Genomic DNA, 18,276 nt, shown 5'->3' on the forward strand with positions numbered 1-18,276 from the left:
CTTTTTAGAAAACAGAATATGCGATGTTCGGTTAATGAAGTGACTACTTAGAATATCCTTAGATCAAAGGAGTTTTTGTCCATATTTTCTCAATTAAAACAAATAACATTAGAGTAGACTTGAAAGTTAAGAAAATGGGTCCCTATATTCTTTGTTAACAAAGGGCTCTTTCCAGCTTTTCACATCTTATCACACAATGAAACCATTATTAGAAAGACTTCAGGGAAGAGACCACTCAATGTGCCAGAGACAGCCATTTGCTATAAAATTATCTGGTTTAATCGCTACCAACATTAGAACTGTAGTACATTAGAGTACAAAACCTGTATATACAATTACACATACAAAAAAATGTTCTTTGCGGGGAGCAATTTTCAGCAAATCTGACGAACAGCAAGAGTCATTTCTACTTTGGATTTGAAAAAATAAATGGAAATTTCCAAGATGTCCCTCCCCTCCCTCCGGCTCCAGTGACCCTCCAGACATCAGTTTACAAAGGCCTGAAGCAGGATGGGAGATATTAACAATACCAAGCACTCATCCCTCCCCTTATAGAAGGGATGAATTTTTAGAAAATGTTTTCCATCATTTATTATACTGATGTTCCATCCATCTGCATCATTAGGTTCAGTAGTTACCATGACAATATGATGCCTACAGCAATCTAACTTGATAGCCAGATGCCAGAATGTGAAAAAAATAGGACCCGCTAAGAAAGTGAGAGAAATATAATTAATCTGAACCACAAAAAAAAAAAAAAAAAAAAATGTGCACAAAAGTAGGACCAAGAGGGAAATTGCTGAAACGTTACTGAAGAGGGCATTATGACAAGATGTAATAATCAAGTTTTAGTATAAAAACTTTTGCTAACTAGAGCCCTGAGTTGGCTCTATAACTAAGACTGAGGAAGGAATCAAATTAGTCCAGGACCGCCCCCGTCCCTGCCCCAATAATTTCCTGCTGCAGAGCCCAGTGGTGACACGGTTGATTCCAACGGTAGGATTCTGAGGCCCTGACTTTCCTGAGAGTCTGAAGCCACCATCCTATGTGCTGCCACCACGGCATTCTGCTCACCTCCAGTCGGCTCTTATACTCAGCTTTTCCATCTGGTGAGTTATTTCCATCGTGTAAAGCTAATCTGAAGAGACTCAACTGAGCTGTTTCCTGGGAGGCCCTGACCCCTTGCCTTCTCCGTGCCCAGTGCAGGCAGTAGGTCAGCACAACCCTCTTGGGGGCCCCAACATGGCAGAGGGGCAGGGAGATTAAGAAAGGAGAGCCATGTAGAGGGTGTGCTTCCAGAGCTCAGCCTGGGGTGCGTGGTCCTTCTCATCATGGTTGGGTTGGGTAGCGGCGCTGAGCAAGGCGATTTGGCCGGTTCAGACTAGTAGCCATGGAGAGCTGGAAAAGAACAAGCATCACATTGGATAACAGCCCCGAGCATGACAACTCCCAGGGCTGGCTGGTTGGACTGAGTGAGGCATCCTGAGAGTCTAGAACACTTTCTCTGCATTTGGCTTTCCTGGGTGGTGTTCTAACTATTCACTTCCTCCCAGCACCTTCACCTGTTAATATGGCAAAAGGAATCTGATTTTATAAAGAGGGGAGGCCAAATGATGCTTTAGAGCGATCAGTCTGCCCCAAGTCACTGAGGAGTGGGGAGTTTAGCATCTCTCAAACTTTGCACAGATCCCCTTATGTCCAGGATGGAGTGACGGTGCAAGCACACCACTGATGCCAGCACCAATTGTGTCCCTTGAGTCTTGAGACTTATGAAAGGTCAAGAGCAATATTCTGGGTGCCAGGCCTTTTGCATACATGCTCCCCTTAATCCTCACAACTACTTGGTGAGGTAGCTACTACTAAGCCCATTTTACAGATGCAAAAACTGAGACTTAGAGAGGTTAAGTCGTTGCTCGAGAACTCATGCACAGTGATTGGTAAACTAGGATTACAAACCCAGGTCTCCTTAATCCAAAACCTGTGCTAACCCCTGTCCCTCAGGGCTTCCTTACCTGGGGGACCTGAGATGGGTTGTAGAGAGGAACAGCCCCTTTCAAGGGGGTTGGGGGAAGCAGAGCACTGGGGCTGAAGTAGCTCTCAGAGGAAACACCCTGTGATGGAAAAGAACAGAAAATCCTATCAGGCACCGCTTCCTGGATTCCCGAACATCAAGAGTTCCCCTGAAAGTCAACTTTGGTCAAGAAATGCAGATGAGAAGGGCTTCTTGATAGAACTCAGGGAATCTCAAGCCATCAAACACAGTTCAAGTAGGCCCAGCCAACACCTGGATCTGAGGTGGCAACGCAGGTGTGGCTGTACCTGGAACACGAGAAGAAAAAGCCACCGTAAATTATATTGATAGCATCATAAAAAGTAACATAATACTCTTTGAAAGGCCTAAAACACTACAAGAGTGCTCTAACCAGGCCACAAGAAAACGTTTCCCTAGCAATCGGCATGAAATCCGTACTGGTGTGAACAATTCAAGAGCTTATTACAGCCCTTGCCAAGGACGCCTACTGGGTGCCTACCGGGACGCGGAAAGAGGCAGTTCTGTAGATTCCACCTGAGGAAGCAGTTATGAGCTAAATCATATCCCCCCAAAACTTCCGATGTCGAAATCCTAACCCCAGTACCTCAGAATGTGGTTGGAGATAGGGGTTTGAAAGAGGTGACTAAGGCAAAATGAAGACATTCGGGTGGGCCCTAACCCAACATGACTGGTGTCCCTGTAAGAAGAGGAAATTTGGACACAGACACACACAGAGGGAAGAGCATGTGAAGACTGAGGGAGGAGACGGCCATCTACCGGCCAAGGACACAGGCCTCCAGGGAAACCAACCCTGCTGACACCTGGATCTCACACTTCCAGCCTCCAGAACGGTGAGGAAATAAAATTCTGTTGTTTACGCCCCACAGTCTGTGATACCCTGTTATGGCGGCCCCGGCAAACTATTAGGGAAGCTCTCCCCACCTTCCCCACAAGTCGGGCCCTCGCAGGGTGGCAGCTCTGGCCCACACGGAAAGTGCAGTCCTGACACAGGCAGCTGGTGGCAGCCCAGGCGCCAGCCTATGGGTTACTCACCTCCAGCCCAGATGAGGCTGCACTCCCAGTGCCCTCGGCTGTTCCCCCACCGGACGCTGAGCCCCAGATTTGACCCCCACCTAGAAAGCAATGAGTCAGAGCTGTTTCCACTGCTCAGAACTGAGGAGTCCCCACTCCCAGGAGTTACCCCTCAAACCCTGAGGAGCACAGAGAGGACCACCAATGGCCGAGCGGACATGAAGCTGGCAGTACCTGTGCCTGTGGAGAAGGTGCTGGCACCTGGGAGAGATGGGGGCTCTGGGAGAGATGTCCGTGAGAGGCCTGGGCTAGCCCGGGGAGGAGACGGCGGTCTGGGGTTCTCCTGCTTGGGGAAGAAAGAAAGGGATACGGGTGGTTAAGAAACCCATGCTGACCTGCTGTGTCCCTGCAGCGCCCACCACGGTGGCCTCCACCCCCAAATTCCATCTCCCTCGTGCCACTCCTCCAGTCAGCAAATCCAAATTCAGTTCTAAAGTCAAATTTCTTCACTCTAACTTTTAATGCCTTTCGTCATCTGCCTTTCCCCTCCCATGATGAATTCATTTCACACAGTCTCCCATCACAAGACCTGTTTCATCTGCACTGGGGTAGAGTCCAGTGCCAGCTCCGAGCCCTCCACATGCTGACGGAACACCCCCGAAGGGCCCACGGAAGAGGGAGCTTCCCAGCCCTCCCACCCGCTTACCTCAAGGTCGGTACTGTCAGAGTCTTCGTCTGCAGAGGGGGACGTGTTGTTGGTGGGCTTCGAGCGAAACCAGCTGAACCAGCCAAACCCCGAGCTCTGGAGGAGAAGGGGCATTTTGATGGCTTCTCCCGCTGAATGTGAGAGCAGCCCACCCCAACGTGATGGTGGTGAGACAGGGGAGGGACACAGCCAGAGCCCAGATTCCCACTCGGCTCCACCCCCGGGAAGGGAATGATGGGGGAGAAGATCCAGTCCTCCACCTGTGCATCCTTTCACGTCTCCTACCTTTTCTCTCTGCGCAGTATTTTGGGAAGACTTTTTATCTTCCTCATCAGAGGACTCTTCCTCATCCTCCTTGACTGAAACGGTGGAACCCTCAGAAATATGTCGTGCTCTGGGAATCAGTGGCACCTGGAATTTAAAAAAGAAATTAAAAAAAAAAAGAACTAACATAGGTACAGCTCTTGAGCTCTGGACGGGTTACGAAGGCACATTTCCACGGACTCCCTCACCTGACCTGCTCAGTAAGTCCATCGGGTCCTCTTATGGGATCCTACTTTACTGTGAGGAAATCGGGCCTGGCCATGACAAATGATTTTTCCCGACGGTCTCAGGACAAGGCCACAGCCCAACCCCAATTCTCGCATTATCCCTAAACCTCTGGGGGTTCGGCCGCTGTGCTATCTCCCAGAAACATCAGGTTTCCAGATCCATACCAAGGGCTGGAACAGGGGGTATGGAACACTACCCCTGGACACAAAGAGGGACAGGAGACATCCCACGGGACCCCCAAACCCAAAAGGACTGAGAATGTAACGACCACGGAACCTCACTCTTCCTAGAGCTCATTTCCCAACAGGCTTCCTGAAGATCCACTGTGAACAATGCACCAGGGGGGGGGAAAATACCCCCACATTCCTTCATATTACATTTTTTCTGTGTAGTAGAATATACACAGCACAAAGTTTATCCATCCAACCATTTTTAAGCGTAAAATTCAGCGGCATTAGTATAGTCGCAGTGTTGTACAACCATCACCACTGTCCATTTCCAGAACTTTTCTACCTTCCCCAATAGAAACTCTGTTAAACACTAACTCCCCATCTCCCCTCCCCCTAGCCCCTGGTAACCTCTACTCTACTTCTTGTCTCACAAAACGGAATCACACAATATTTGTCCTTATGTATTATACTTACATTTTACACTGTCGGAAAAAAAAAAAAAACATAATTGGCACAAACTTTGGAAAATACTTTGGCAAGAAAATATAAGAAGAGCTTTATATTTTATCCTAATGAGTATAGTATCTACTCTGTGCCAGACACCATTCTAAGTGTTATAGATAACGATTCATTTAATCTTTTTCTTTGAAAGTATAATTGACGTACTATATTATATTTGTTTCAGGTGTACAGCATAATTATTTGTATTTGTATGTATTACAAAAACAGTTAACCTTTACAACAGTCCTGTGAGGTAAGTACTATTATATCATCCCATTCTACATATGAGAAAACTAAGGCACAGAATGGTTAAGCCACCTGTTAAAGGTCACACAGGAAGTCAATGGCAGAGCAAGGATCCTGGCTCTTCTTCTAGAGATTTCTCCTAATTGAATAATTCAAGAAAGAGACAAGGGCTTACATACAAGGATGCCCGTGACTGTGTTTTATATATGAGAAGAAGGAAGGAAGGAAGGAAGGAAGGAAGGAAGGAAGGAAGGAAGGAAGGAAGGAAGGAAAGAAGGAAAGAAGGAAAGAAGGAAGGAAAAGGGAGATAGAATAGGAAGGAAAGAAAAGGAAAAGAAAAGCAACACTCCCAAAATGTTTTATGACGACCTAAAAGCCAGTTCCTCACTGGCCTACGTCACCTTACCTCTCACCTCTCTGGCCTCTCCTCAGTGCTCTCCCACTGCTGCCCGCTTTCTAGATACAGGGATTCCCGTGCCCTTCCCTGATGGCACCAAGGCAGCCCCACTCCTGAGCCTTTGCTCCTGCTATTCCGTGTGCCTTGAACACCTGTTCCCTAGATAGTTACCTGGCTCAGGTACACGCTCCATTCTGACCTTGCTCGAGGCCTCCTGAGGGACCCCTTCCCTGCCACCCCAACTAAATTAAAATCCCCCATGTATACAGTTGTTTACTTGTAGTCACCTACAGTGAACGGAAGCACCATGGGCAGGCTTTGTCTGGTTCCCTATGTGTCCCCAGCCTCTGGAACAGTGTACCTTGTGGGAGCTCAGTTACTACTTGTGAATGAATAAATGAAAGAATGAGGGTGCTTTCGTACAATGGATTTTATCATACCAATATTAAAAATCATATTTATGAATGACACAAAAAACCTCATTTTATAGTATTAAATAAATAGGAAACAAGCTTCATATACACATTTGTAACCATTTAAAAACACATACGTGTATATGTAGGTATATATGTATATGTATATGTGTGTGTGTGTATATATATATATATATATATACATATATATGTGTGTATATATATATATATATACACACACACATATATATACACACACACACACATACACACACACACCTGTATGTCTATATACATATATACATAGAAAAATATTGGAAGGAAATGACCAAAGTATTTGTGGGATTATGAGTGATATTTGACTCTTTGTTTTTTCAAGTTTTCTATAACAATAATGTATTTACTTTTTCAGTCAGAAAATAAAAGGCAAACCATAAAAGTTTTGTAAGGCCTGTAGCCCAGTTACCGCTTGAGAAAGTTAAATGATGTCACCCTCCAACCAGACAAAGTTGAAGAACATCTTAAATTGGGGACCAGCAATGCCCATTGCTAGGGGAAGGGAGTATTCATTCAACAGACAGAATGATTAATTAGCCATGGTCACCTCCAACACCTTAGAGCCTGAGGAGAAAAGACACAGCTGCTGCAGACCCTTCTTGGAAGTAAAGCATGGTGAAAATTAAAATAAGGAAATAAATAGCAAGGGTCTTCCCTGATGGGGCAGGGCATGGCGAGGGTTGGGTGCAACAGTAGGAAGAATGTGTCAGAGGGGGCAGATCTGCGAGGCCAAAACTACACCCAGCCCTGCTGCCCCGCCCCCCAGGGACACAGGTTGCTGGAATGGAACAGAAACAGAAACACAGCTTCCTCCGGCTTCTCAGGATTTGGTGTAGAAGAAAGCAAGAAGGAACAAGGTGCCATGTGAAAGAGACAGCTGACGCAATGCCTAGGAAGGAGTTTACATGTGGCTAAGAAACCAGGAGATTGAGGGGGGGACCTGAAGCTATCCTGTTTCCCCGAAAATAAGACCTAGCCAGAAAATCAGTTCTAATGTATCTTTTGGAGCAAAAATTAATATAAGACCAGGTATTATATCATATCATATCATATTATATAAGACCCAGTCTTACATTATAGTAAAATAAGACCAAGTCTTATATTAATTTTTGCTCCAAAGACGCATTAGAGCCGATGGTCCGGCTAGGTCTTATTTTCTTATTTTCAGGGAAACACAGTAGAGGGGTCTTGGTCCTCTCACCTGAGGTTTGGAAACAGCCTTTTGACCATCAGGATTCTGGAAGGTTTCTTGGGATACTGTGTTCTCCCCTGTGGCACAAAAACAAACAAAAATCGTGATTTGCAGTTGTGCTTTTTCCACCCATTCTGAAAAAGGGTCATGGGGACAGCGGCTTTCCTAATTGCAGAGCATGGGGAGCTCCCAGCCCATAATGCCAAGCGGATCACAGTGAACTTCCAGTCCACTGGCACAGCCCTCTCAACCTCCACCCTGAACACCCAGGTCGTGCCTTAGGGATCCTGGAAATTAGGGCCACATTGTGCTGGGTCACAGGGATCCTCGCTGGCCATCCCGTCTGAGTCTCCCCTCTTGGACAGGCCCTCATCTCAGAAGGTCCGAGAGCGAATCCTCCTGTCTGGTCTCCAGCGTTTCCCTCGCATCACCTAACTCTGCTCACCCAGCCTCAACCCCTCCCATGCCGGTCCTGACGGGCCTAAGGAACTTGGGAGCAGGACAGAGCACAGGCCTCTGCTGGCCATGAGCTCTCAGAGGCAGGACCACGTCAGGGGCGACTTGTCCTGCACTGCAGCTCGAGGTACTTTCTTCCCTTCTCTACCCAACCGCCTCTCTCCTAGAACCTGTGATCCAAGGGAGGGCAGGATAGACTACCCTTGGCCTTGCTATGCTTGTCCCAGGAGAGAGGCCGACTGGAATAGAGAGAGCAATCTCCCTCGGATGTATGCAGAGTACCAGCACGGGGCTGACACACAGTAGGCCCTCTGTCGTGCCCACCCCCCACTCAGGTCCACACCAGCTCCTCGCCCCCACTCCTTCCACTGTTCCCCGAGGCTCCCTCATCTGATTCCTTCCCTCCAGAACTCCTCGCCCCAGGCTTCCAGCCTAGCACAGGTCTTACCCGGGGGCGGGGGCGTCTGTTGGATTTCCTCCCAGGCCCTTCCTCCAGGAGCTTCTGTCACTGCCATGCTGCCACTGGTCGCTGGCAGGTAGGTCTGGGGAACTGAGTAAAGAGGTACCGGGACCCCTGTCTGCCCCAAACCACCTCCCGCTGGGTAGGAGCCAGGCTGGAGGGGAAAGGGTTGCTGTAGGCTGGGTTGGGCCGGGACTGTTTGTTCTGCTGCTGGCCACTGGGCTGAGCGGTCCCCAATAGCTTCTGGGTCACCTTGATGTCCCGAAAGATCCTGGTACAAAGTGTTTTCTAAGGACAGGGGCAAAGAGAAAGAAGTGAGACCTGAAGTGTGGCATTTGCATGGATGAAATCACACCGGGAACATCCCTGCCACTGTCCTCTTTGGAAAGCAGTGATGAGGACACGCCCCTTGATGTGGCTGCCGTGAATGTGATACCTGTAACACCACTCACTGCTCATGACTTAGAGTTGACAGAAGTAGTCCCCTCACTACCGTGTATGATCTCTGAGCCTTAAACCAGTGGGTTGGGAGGGCAGAAATTACCAACTCCTGTAACACCACACTGTTTTTATTTCTGGATAAACTTTTTCCTTCAAGGATTTCCTAATGGGCTTGGGTACTTGAAAACCTAGAATATTTGCAGTTAAAATGCAAATCAGACCACAGATATAATGGCTTTGCTTTTAAGGAATTGGATCACTGGCCCCAGAACGACCCTTGGTGGGATTCATTCGGGCTCTGCCATTCTGCTGATGAAACGGTCTGAGGTGTGGATATGTACAATGACTGACCCAAGGTCACGGGACTGGCATGGGCAGGTGACCCACCTGCTCGACTGGGTGACAGGAGACACAGCTGCTTCCCAGCGGAAGCGGCCACGCAGAGGCACCCGCCTGCCCTTCACCTACACAGATTCCGTAACACAGCAGCACAGCCGAGAAACAGAAACCAAGGCCTGCCCTTCCTGCCTTCCCCTCACTCATCCCCGAAGAAAGAGCTAAAGGCTGGGAAATGGCTCAGAGTCAAAAGAAGAGGCCCTGTTCTGACTCCACAATGGGGTGTCATTTGGGGAAAGGGCACAGAATTAACTGGGGGCGATAATGTCGGCTGACCCGGCACTCAGAGGCATCCTGAGGAGAAAGGAGGGATGTGCTAAAACACTTTGAAACATATTTCATTCACATGTATGTGGCAACCGACAGCTCACAAACCTTAAGAGCTCCCTGTGTCCCCAACACTAACATGAAATACAGAGAGAGAAATCCACCGTCTCTGGATGAAGAATTAAGCTGGGGAGCCAGTAATAACACAGGCGAAACTATGACCATGTTTCCCCAAAAATAAGACCTAGCCGGACAATCAGCTCTAATGCGTCTTTTGGAGCAAAAATTAATATAAGACCTGATCTTATTTTACTATAATGTAAGACCGGGTCTAATATAATATAATGTAATATAAGACTGGGTCTTACATAATGTAATGCAATGTAATATAACAGAACAGAACATAACATAACATAACATAACATAACATAACATAACATAACATAACATAACATAACATAACATAACACTGGGTCTTATATTAATTTTTGCTCCAAAAGACACATTAGGGCTGATTGTCCAGCTAGGTCTTATTTTCGGGGAAACAGGGTAGATAACAATACCTACCGTGCAACAAGTACGAAAACCCAAATGTGAAGCAGAAACTCTAATAATGGGGGGACTGAGACATGTCAGGATGCCCATGGCCGCCCTCAGGTGCCTGGACTGACGGGTCAGATGGACACAGGCAAGGAAGGCACCCCAGCAAGGGAAGGGCAGCTACGTTTCAAGTTATGTTACCCCAGGAGTCAGCTACTTACACACTGGGCTCATCAGTTTGGGTACCTGTTGTTCCTCTGGCTCCCGAAATATCTGAGTGAGCAGAACGGGGCTCCCCGGTGTCTCTGGCTGCTTTTTGCTATTTAAAATAAAGTAAAAATCCTGTGAGCAACACACACACACAAAACAAGAACAGGGAACAGTGGTTTAAAAATTAAGTCACAACACTTCGGAGGGAATGCCAAGGTTAGGGAACCTCAGCCAAATGCTGGGGGCTGGTGGGGAGGGTCAGTCCAGTGGGGGTGCAGCCTCTGTCCTTCTAGGCTCCCAGCTCTGCTCAGAGCAGACAGGGACCAGGACCGTCCCTGTCTCCCTAAGGAAGGGGCAACTGGAAGAAACTCAACGCCCCAGAGTGTAGAGTATATGGAGGGGACAGGACCCACCCTGTCCTTTCTCAGAGAGAGTGGGAGAAAGAAAATGAAGGCAGCCCTGTTCCAATTACCATTACAGTTACTACCAACAGTTTTTGCAATTGTCAGAACAAAAAAGAAAGGCCCGGAAGTCTTTGAAGCAATTACCCTACATTACATGAAAGTGACACAGGCCCATGGTGATCCACTGTTCCAAAGAGAGAGATGGAAGCTTTGATGGTCATACAACGCATTTTCCAGGACCACAGAGAAGGGTGGTTTTTGAAAAGGGCCCCATTGTCTCACAAGTGAACCCAGCATAACGTTGCTGCCCAGGGAAGAGGCGGCAACCCCTTGGGAAGCTGAGTGCCACCCTTTCCCAGGGCAGACAGGGCCTTGTGGGTGATGGGGGACCCCACGGCCCTCCATGGGGTTAGGGATTTGCCGAGGTCAGTGCCTGCCTCTGTGTCTAGGGGAACAAAGAGGGAAACAAAGGGTCCACCCACTGGCCCTGCGCCCAACCCCACTCACCACCACGTCCTCGTGCTGCCTCCGCAGGTGCACGAGCCAGTCTGGCTCCGGGTCCCTGTCTCTACGGCGTCTCTCTAACACCAGAGGGTCAGACAGCTTCAGCTTCTCTGCGAGCTGTTCCAGGATTCCCGATGGGTCAGGAGCAGAAAAGAAGAGAGGGCAACGGAGGGAGAGAAGAGAAATGGAAAGAAAATGGGGAAAGAGGCAATAAGGGAAAAGAAGGGAGCCTTAATGCTCTTGTACATTAGATTATAAAGAATAATTGAGAGAGAGCAAATTCAGCAGCTATCGTCCCAACATTGCAACATAAATGGGCGATTAACCCATCTTGGTGTTAGATACTACCTGAAATATGAGGGGAAACTGCGACCTGGTTTTATGTTCCTGCAAAGCTGTCTGCTCTCTAGCAGTGCTTCTCAAACTCTGGTGCTCATAGGACCACCTGCGACCTTGCTAAAATGCGAATTCTGAAATCCTGGTGGGGCCTGCGATTCTGCATTCCCAGCAAGCTCCCAGGTGACGTCCATGCTGCTGGTCCAGGCACTACTTTGTATTGCGAGACTCTAATCCATTATTAAGTTCCCAAACTTTCCTAACTCCTCCATCTGGGTCCCTGAGCTCACTACCAACCACCATCCTGTGGGCAGAAATCTCAGGGTAGGGGGCTCAGCACGATAGGTTTTATTGGTCACAGAACCCCACACTTGGGCTTTCTCTAAAGGAAAGCAAAAATTGACGGCAGGCTGTGTTTTCACCCACCCCACCCCCCAGCTAATGTATTTTTTCTTCAATTAATTGGAACAACTATTTGCCCGATTGTTTTCTTCCCCTGGAACTAAAAGTTGCTGTTTTGTTTTTTTAAATGTATCCCACATGTGATAAAGTATTCCATGCATTTAAAAGCATTTTAATGAGGAGCACTTCCTGTTTTAATCACTGAAATATATTTTCTAAGCCTAGCTTTTATAATGAGAATGGTTCGCTTTAACATGCAGTTTTACTGCACCACCAGAAAAGGCAGATGCAAGAATGAATGTGTTGCATAGCACACCCCTGGCTCCCAGTCTACCAATCCCACTGCCCCCCACCAACAGCACCCTTCTTTGTGCAGTGTCAGGCCTCGGCTTATCACATCTGGGCATGCATACATGGTCAAAGACAGCCATGGGCTCCTATTCTACGGCATGTGCAAAGAAGATGAAACGTGGAGTCTAAGCTGCTTCACAATAGCTTTCTCTGAACACTGAAGATAAAACGGCTGCAGAGAAGGCTTTGAGAAGCTCACCTTGAGGAGTTCCACCAATAGCACAGGGTGAATGCTCTCTCCCTGGCTATGTAGGGCTGTGCCAATTGCTTCGCAGTAATGCAAGGCCTGGGACGCAAGGCCGTAATCTGCCAGACGGGAAGCATAAAGCAGCTTATACACCTGTGAAGGGGAACAGAGCCAGTGACTAGTCCATCCAGGCAGGGACAGAAAGAGAGAAAAGTACAGGAGACTTCTTGGAAATCAGCTGACTGCCAACTTCCTCTGACGCTGGCAGCTCAATATCAAAAGGGCCTTGTGCCATTTGGGGCATTCTGTCTGCGTGTAGGCACAATTCCAAACCCAGTCTGCACTTCCTGCACGATACAGAAAGGGGTGGAAGTCACATCCACTCACTCTCCCTAGCCCCTGGTCCCCATGGAAATGCTCCAGACTATTTACTTCTTACCAGGCAGCCCACATCTCTGGAAAACCTGCTGTACAGGGAGCACAGGACCAGGCACCAAGGGGACATATAAAAAAGAATTACTCTGGTGCAGGAGCTCAAAGCCCAAGGGAGAGTACAGACAAATATGGGTAAGCGTCCACAGAAGCACTGCAACAGGAGAGATGGAACATACGGGCGTGGCAATCAGACAGACCCAAGTTCAAAACCCAGCTCCATGCTGGGTGTAGGACACTGGCTAGTTACCCCACCTCTCTGTGCCTCAGTTTCTCACTACAATACGGGGATCATAATACAATATACCCCTTGGTTGGTCTGAAGATTAAATGAGATAATCCATGTAAAGTACATAGAAGAAATGGTATGCAAAGATGCCAGCTGAAAGCTCTGAACCTCAGTTTCCTCTTTTGTAAAGGAGGGGGGATACTGCCTGCCTCAGAGGATTAGAAATAATACACTAAAAGGAAGCACAATAGCCCAATGCGAGGCACGTAAAACACATTGGCTACAACTAGCTAATCTCATCGCCACCAGCCCATGGATAACTGAGAAGTGGGGTGACTAAAGAAGGGAAAGAGAGACTGAAGGCCTGCATCCAAAGGGGCTGGTTAGGCAAAGCTTCACTGGAGAAGGGGAGTGAGTCCTTCATAAAACTCTTAAAGAAGATAGAAATAGGGTCCTATTTCTGTATACGGTAATTCATTCATTTTCAAGGTTTTGTTTGTTTTGTTCCGTGTTGCAGCGAGCGTGCGCGTGCATGCGTTGAGTGTGTGTGTGTGTGTGTGTGTGTGTGTGTGTGTGTGTGGCTGCCGCTGTGTCACTCTCAGTACAGACACTGAAGGAGCCTTTATGAATTGAAGGTAACAGGGCTTCAAGTGGAGAAGCTGAGAAGAGAGATCTGAACGTGCAGTGCGGACGCCACCCGCACAGCTGAGGCCCTAGAGGGGGCGAAAGAAGGATGACGGAGCAGGGAGGACCCCCCAGAGTTAGAAGACCGAGGAGTCCAAAAGAGGTCAGAAAAGCAGGTGGGCGGCAGAGGGAGCAGGGCCAGCAGCCCACCGGGGGGTGGGGGGGCCCTCCTGCCCACTCCCTACAGCATGGCGGAGGGGGACGAGCAGAAGGGAGAGCTGTGTGGAGAGAAGGGCTGTCCAGCGGGCATGAGGCCCTGGACAGGACCGCAGGCAGGGTTTTCATGTCAGGAGCGAGGTGAGAGCCGCCAGCAGGGGGGCCACAGCAGCGTTTTGCTTTCATCTCTTAAAATGCAGGCCTTTAGGGGACATAGAAAGGCATCCACATGCTTCCCACGATCAAGCTAACGAAGAAAAGTTGGTAGATGACTGAGCCTAGCTACTGTGTGCCAAAGCACAGAGCTGAAAATACAGCTGCCTCGGCCGGCTGGCACAGCTCAGGTGCTGGCCTCCTGTGGGTTCAGTTACCTGGAAAGAAGGGATGAAGGACTTGGGGCGGCCCAGCATCTGACAGTACTCGAAGATTTCCGTCCTCTGGATAGCCTCATTTGTTGCAAATTTCAAAAACTCTTGACTAAAAGCAGGGAATAACAATAAAAGAGATTGAGGTGGGGGTGGTAGGGGGAAGGAATTTAAATCCTAGTAGCAGCCCAACCACTGCACCCATTCGCAGCACAGTTTCTGTCCTGGGCTGAGCCCTGGGGCAGCTCCAAGAGAAGAAAGACTCGGGGCCTCCACAGTGAATGTTTCGCCTCCTCTGGCCCCATCTAATGGAGGCAGGGAAGGAACAAAACAGAAGCCTGCACCAGAGGGCTGGTGGGGTGGGGCCCGGGAGGCAGACTGTGGACTCCTTTGCTGGAGGGTCACTGAAGGCAAGCTGCTCTCCCTCCCGGTTTGGCAGAGCACTGGGTCCTCCTCTGAAACATGCTGAGAGCTAACCTGAGTGCCCTAAAAGCCTAGAACGTGACCTGGACAGGCCACACCCAGCCTAAGCAGAAGAACACGAAAGAGGAAGCAATGGGACTTGCCTAGAGCACTGAACAAAGAGGGCACGGCAGAGAACTGGGAGCGTTACTGAGCCAGAAACTCCCTACGCCGGATGTTCATTCCGCCAGTGAGGAAGCAGCCTGGGTGAATGGGATCTCAGGGACCGTCAGAGTCCCCACGTGCCCCAAACCTTTCCCTCAGCAGCTTGCCCTATTGTTTGAAATCAGTCACCAGGGCTACCTCTGGTAAGGACTGCATCTCCAGACATTTTGTCGTGCAGTATAAACACAGCAGGGAGACGTACTAACCCACACACTCTTATTGTTATGTTTGGCACAGATGGACTTCTTTGACAAGCTAACCACGTGCTATCAGAGACCAGGGCCTTGAGAGAACAGACAGTAAGACGGTGTGTTCTGACAGTGGTAGGCCGTTTGGTGCCGCAGTTAAAAGTAAGGGCTTTGCCGCAGGACAGTCTTGGGTTCCAAGTCCAACTTGACCCCACAAGTTACCTAACCTCTCTGAGCCTGGGTGTCTTTCCTCTATAAAGTGAACACTGGAAATACACTTTCTTCACAGGGTCAATTTGTAACGATTAAAGGAAATAGTGCCAATAGGATGAGTGGCACGACGTCAGAGCTTAGGAAATCTTACCTAGTACAGGGAGGGGCGATGTGCGGTCAAGAATGGGGAGGACCGCTAGAAAGCAAACTGGTCTTTCTGTCCATTTACTCATTGTCTCGGGGCTTATTAAAGCCTCCTGTGTGAAAGGTCTGATGTTACAGCCATCAGAAAATAAGGGGAAAGTGGGACTCTCAGTAGCTTGTGCACCAAGTCCGTGTAGGGATGCAGGAGCTAAACAGACTTCTTCCACTTTCCAGATTGGCCCTGGGCTGAATAACAGAGAGCCACAAGCCACCGCTCACGCTAACATTTTCTGAGATAGTCCCTGGTCGTGGAGCCAGGGCGCCACCGAGTGGCCAGAGGGGCACAATACAACCCAAAGGCACCAGCTCCCACCAAAGGCCCCCTGGTGGTGTGAGGCAGCACTCACAAGGGCTTCTCCTTGCCCAGACCCCTGCAGAAAACAATCCTCGAGGGAGGGACCAGCAGTAGCTGAAATTCACAGGAAAATGGAAAAGGGAGCCAGGAAACCCAGCAAGGGCTAAAGCAATCCCCTGGAAAAATGTTCTTCCCATGCCCTATCCCCGGAAGGGCACATACCTGTGGCTACTGCCCAGCAGGACCAGATGGTCTGTCTTCACAGTGTAGTGGCCGAAGGGCACGTGAGCCATGAGGTAGCAGAAGTGAGCTGCCTCCACCAGCCCCTTCCCAGCTGCAGGAGGAGGAGGAGAAGCCCCCATCACGGAACACGCCCATGGGGGGGACAGGAGAGAGATGGAAGAGTGTGCTCAGAGGTCAGAGGGGAGAAGCCTCATGGGAATAAAGCAATGAACTGCTCATCGCGTGTCACAAACCCCAGCCCCACTCACTCCCTTGCCCACCCACGTTTGTGGCCTCGGACATTACATTTCAATTCTCTTCAGCCACAATAAGGCGCTATGCCACGTTCCCCCTAAAGGACTTTTGATTAGGAATTTTCTAAGCATTTCAGTCCTTCCGGAGGGTGAGAAGTGAGTAGAGATGACTACACCTAAGCAAAGAAGTGGGCCATTGAAAGAAGCAGTTTTTAAACTAGGCTTCTTGGGGCACTAATGCTTCCCAGGCTAAATCAACCACTTTCCTTGGTGCTCATAAAAATCACATTAATTACCAAATTGTTCCCAGCTTTAAAATGTTCTCCCATACACTTTTCCATTACCTCACATTGAATTGAGTTCATTCAAGTAGGCAAAGTACTTAGCGCAGCGCCTGGCACCCACAAAGGGCCAGCAAACGTTCGTTCCCTTTGACCCGGGCACCGAGGGACCTGCCATCTGACTCGGCACAACCTGACATACACTATTTTAAGTTTAACAGAGTGATATTTCACAAACTTCCACCAAGAATACCATGATTTCTGAATGTTCTGCCTCTTGACCAAATCTGAGAGCCCCTGAACTGGAACACTCCACAGCCCCGAAGTGTCGGTAAGGCCACGTTCACAGAGAGATGATACAAATAAACAATTACCCAGGGCAGTTCAGACAAAAATAGGATTTCCTGTCTAGTTGAGCTGGGTCACTGCGGGACTAAATGGCAATAGGAGGCAAGACGCCCGTGTCTTAACTCGTCTTCAGGGGATGTGACCAGAGATAGAAGATCCACTACTGAGAGGAGCTTCCTACACCAGCAGAACCCAAGGCTCATGGGCCTGACCTGCATTGGCTGCCACAGAAATTCTGGGAAACAAAGAGGCAAATAGGATACTCCTTTCTCTGGAGTTTCACTGAGGCCCCTGGGTTAAAGGCAAGCTGGAGGGATAGACTCAAGCCCTACACAGAACTTGAGAAACTAATCACAGATTGTGGTAGGCCTGGGGTACCCTAGAGTAGAGAAAGAGGACCTGCCAGCTTCTGCTTACCCAGGGTGTCCCCCATGGTGACAATTGCGCGCTGATGCAGCTCCGGGTCTCCACCCTGGTTCGACAGAATCACAGCCAAGTGAGGCCTCCAGTCTCCCCACTGCTTGTCCCCACAACACTGAAAAGCAGCAGAAAAAAAATGGAAGAGTTACTGAATAATGTGGCACTGGCCAGAATGGAGGTAAAGAGGGTTGTGGACCATTTCCTGGTTTGCAGGAGTTCAGGAAATGTCCATTATCTGCCTGCAATGCTGTCATTCGTTCATTTCAAGTTCTCTTTTTAAAAAAGCAAAACTGCTAGAACATGACAGATAAGTACACAGATATACCTACCTACCTACCTACATACGTAGAGAAATAAAATGGCATTAATGGTCACTTACTAATTTTCAAGTTTCTTCCTAGTGCCCCAAGTCCCAATAGATAGGGATAAAAAACAAAACAAAACAAAAAAAAACACCTGATGTTTCAGTGAGAGAAGGAAGATCAAACATCTTTGGCTTACGAGGAGAAGAGTCCACATTACCCTGTTAGAAGTCAGGAGAACACTGGGATCCTTAGCATTAATACCTTACCAAACAGCTACTGTTTTCTGGTTTCCCAAAGCCCTTTCACACATATCACCGGGGTGCCGTAGAGTGTAAACAGAGATGTGAAAGTGGGACAAAGCCCCACACAAATGGTCCTTTTCCTACCATATGGCCCTGCGGCCACTCTTCTGAATGAAGAGGAATTTCAGGACAGTAAAACATCAATAAGGAAACAACATAATGTCACGGAAACAACACAGGCCCTGGATTCAACTGGAGACCTGCCTCTTACTAGCTGTGTGACCTTGAGCAAGTTTCTTCATGTGTTTGAACCTTTGTGTTCCTCATCTCTGAAAGGGAGATCATAATTTTTACGTAAGAGTGTTATTGCTGATAATAAAATAAGACAGTTAGGAAAAGCACATAGCATAGCGCTTTACATTTAGCTTACACTTCATAAATTACATGTAGGTGTAAACACACACACACACACACACACACACACCAGAAGCCCAGCAAAGGAAGGAGGTGATTTGCCGACCAGTCTATCTTCCAATTGTTACATAGAGTAGAGCAGTAA

At 48.5% G+C, this 18,276-nt stretch overlaps 1 protein-coding gene across 12 annotated transcripts in view; it reads right to left on the bottom strand.

Annotated features, from left to right (window-relative positions):
• Positions 1-256: 256 nt before the first annotated feature.
• SEC16B (SEC16 homolog B, endoplasmic reticulum export factor) overlaps positions 257-18,276 on the bottom strand; it is a 47,870-nt gene continuing 29,850 nt past the window's right edge. For 10 of the 12 annotated variants that reach the window (XM_088801583.1, XM_088801584.1, XM_088801581.1 and 7 more), the window contains 14 exons: positions 17,168-17,285; positions 15,868-15,979; positions 14,125-14,230; positions 12,265-12,405; positions 10,980-11,093; positions 10,105-10,177; positions 8,203-8,502; positions 7,308-7,375; positions 4,056-4,181; positions 3,771-3,866; positions 3,299-3,410; positions 3,086-3,165; positions 2,013-2,111; positions 257-1,398 (listed from right to left, as the gene is read on the bottom strand). In XM_088801583.1, coding sequence (XP_088657709.1) covers positions 1,330-1,398; positions 2,013-2,111; positions 3,086-3,165; positions 3,299-3,410; positions 3,771-3,866; positions 4,056-4,181; positions 7,308-7,375; positions 8,203-8,502; positions 10,105-10,177; positions 10,980-11,093; positions 12,265-12,405; positions 14,125-14,230; positions 15,868-15,979; positions 17,168-17,285 — 1,614 coding nt within the window. In that variant the 3' untranslated portion in view covers positions 257-1,329. The remainder of the gene's footprint in view (positions 1,399-2,012; positions 2,112-3,085; positions 3,166-3,298; positions 3,411-3,770; positions 3,867-4,055; positions 4,182-7,307; positions 7,376-8,202; positions 8,503-10,104; positions 10,178-10,979; positions 11,094-12,264; positions 12,406-14,124; positions 14,231-15,867; positions 15,980-17,167; positions 17,286-18,276) is intronic. The other 2 variants (XM_088801587.1, XM_019728818.3) reach the window with 1 other exon arrangement.

This window comes from Rhinolophus sinicus, chromosome 11 (assembly GCF_057876585.1).
Source record: "Rhinolophus sinicus isolate RSI-liver-muscle chromosome 11, RSI-T2T, whole genome shotgun sequence".
NCBI classification, from domain to species: Eukaryota; Metazoa; Chordata; class Mammalia; order Chiroptera; family Rhinolophidae; genus Rhinolophus; species Rhinolophus sinicus.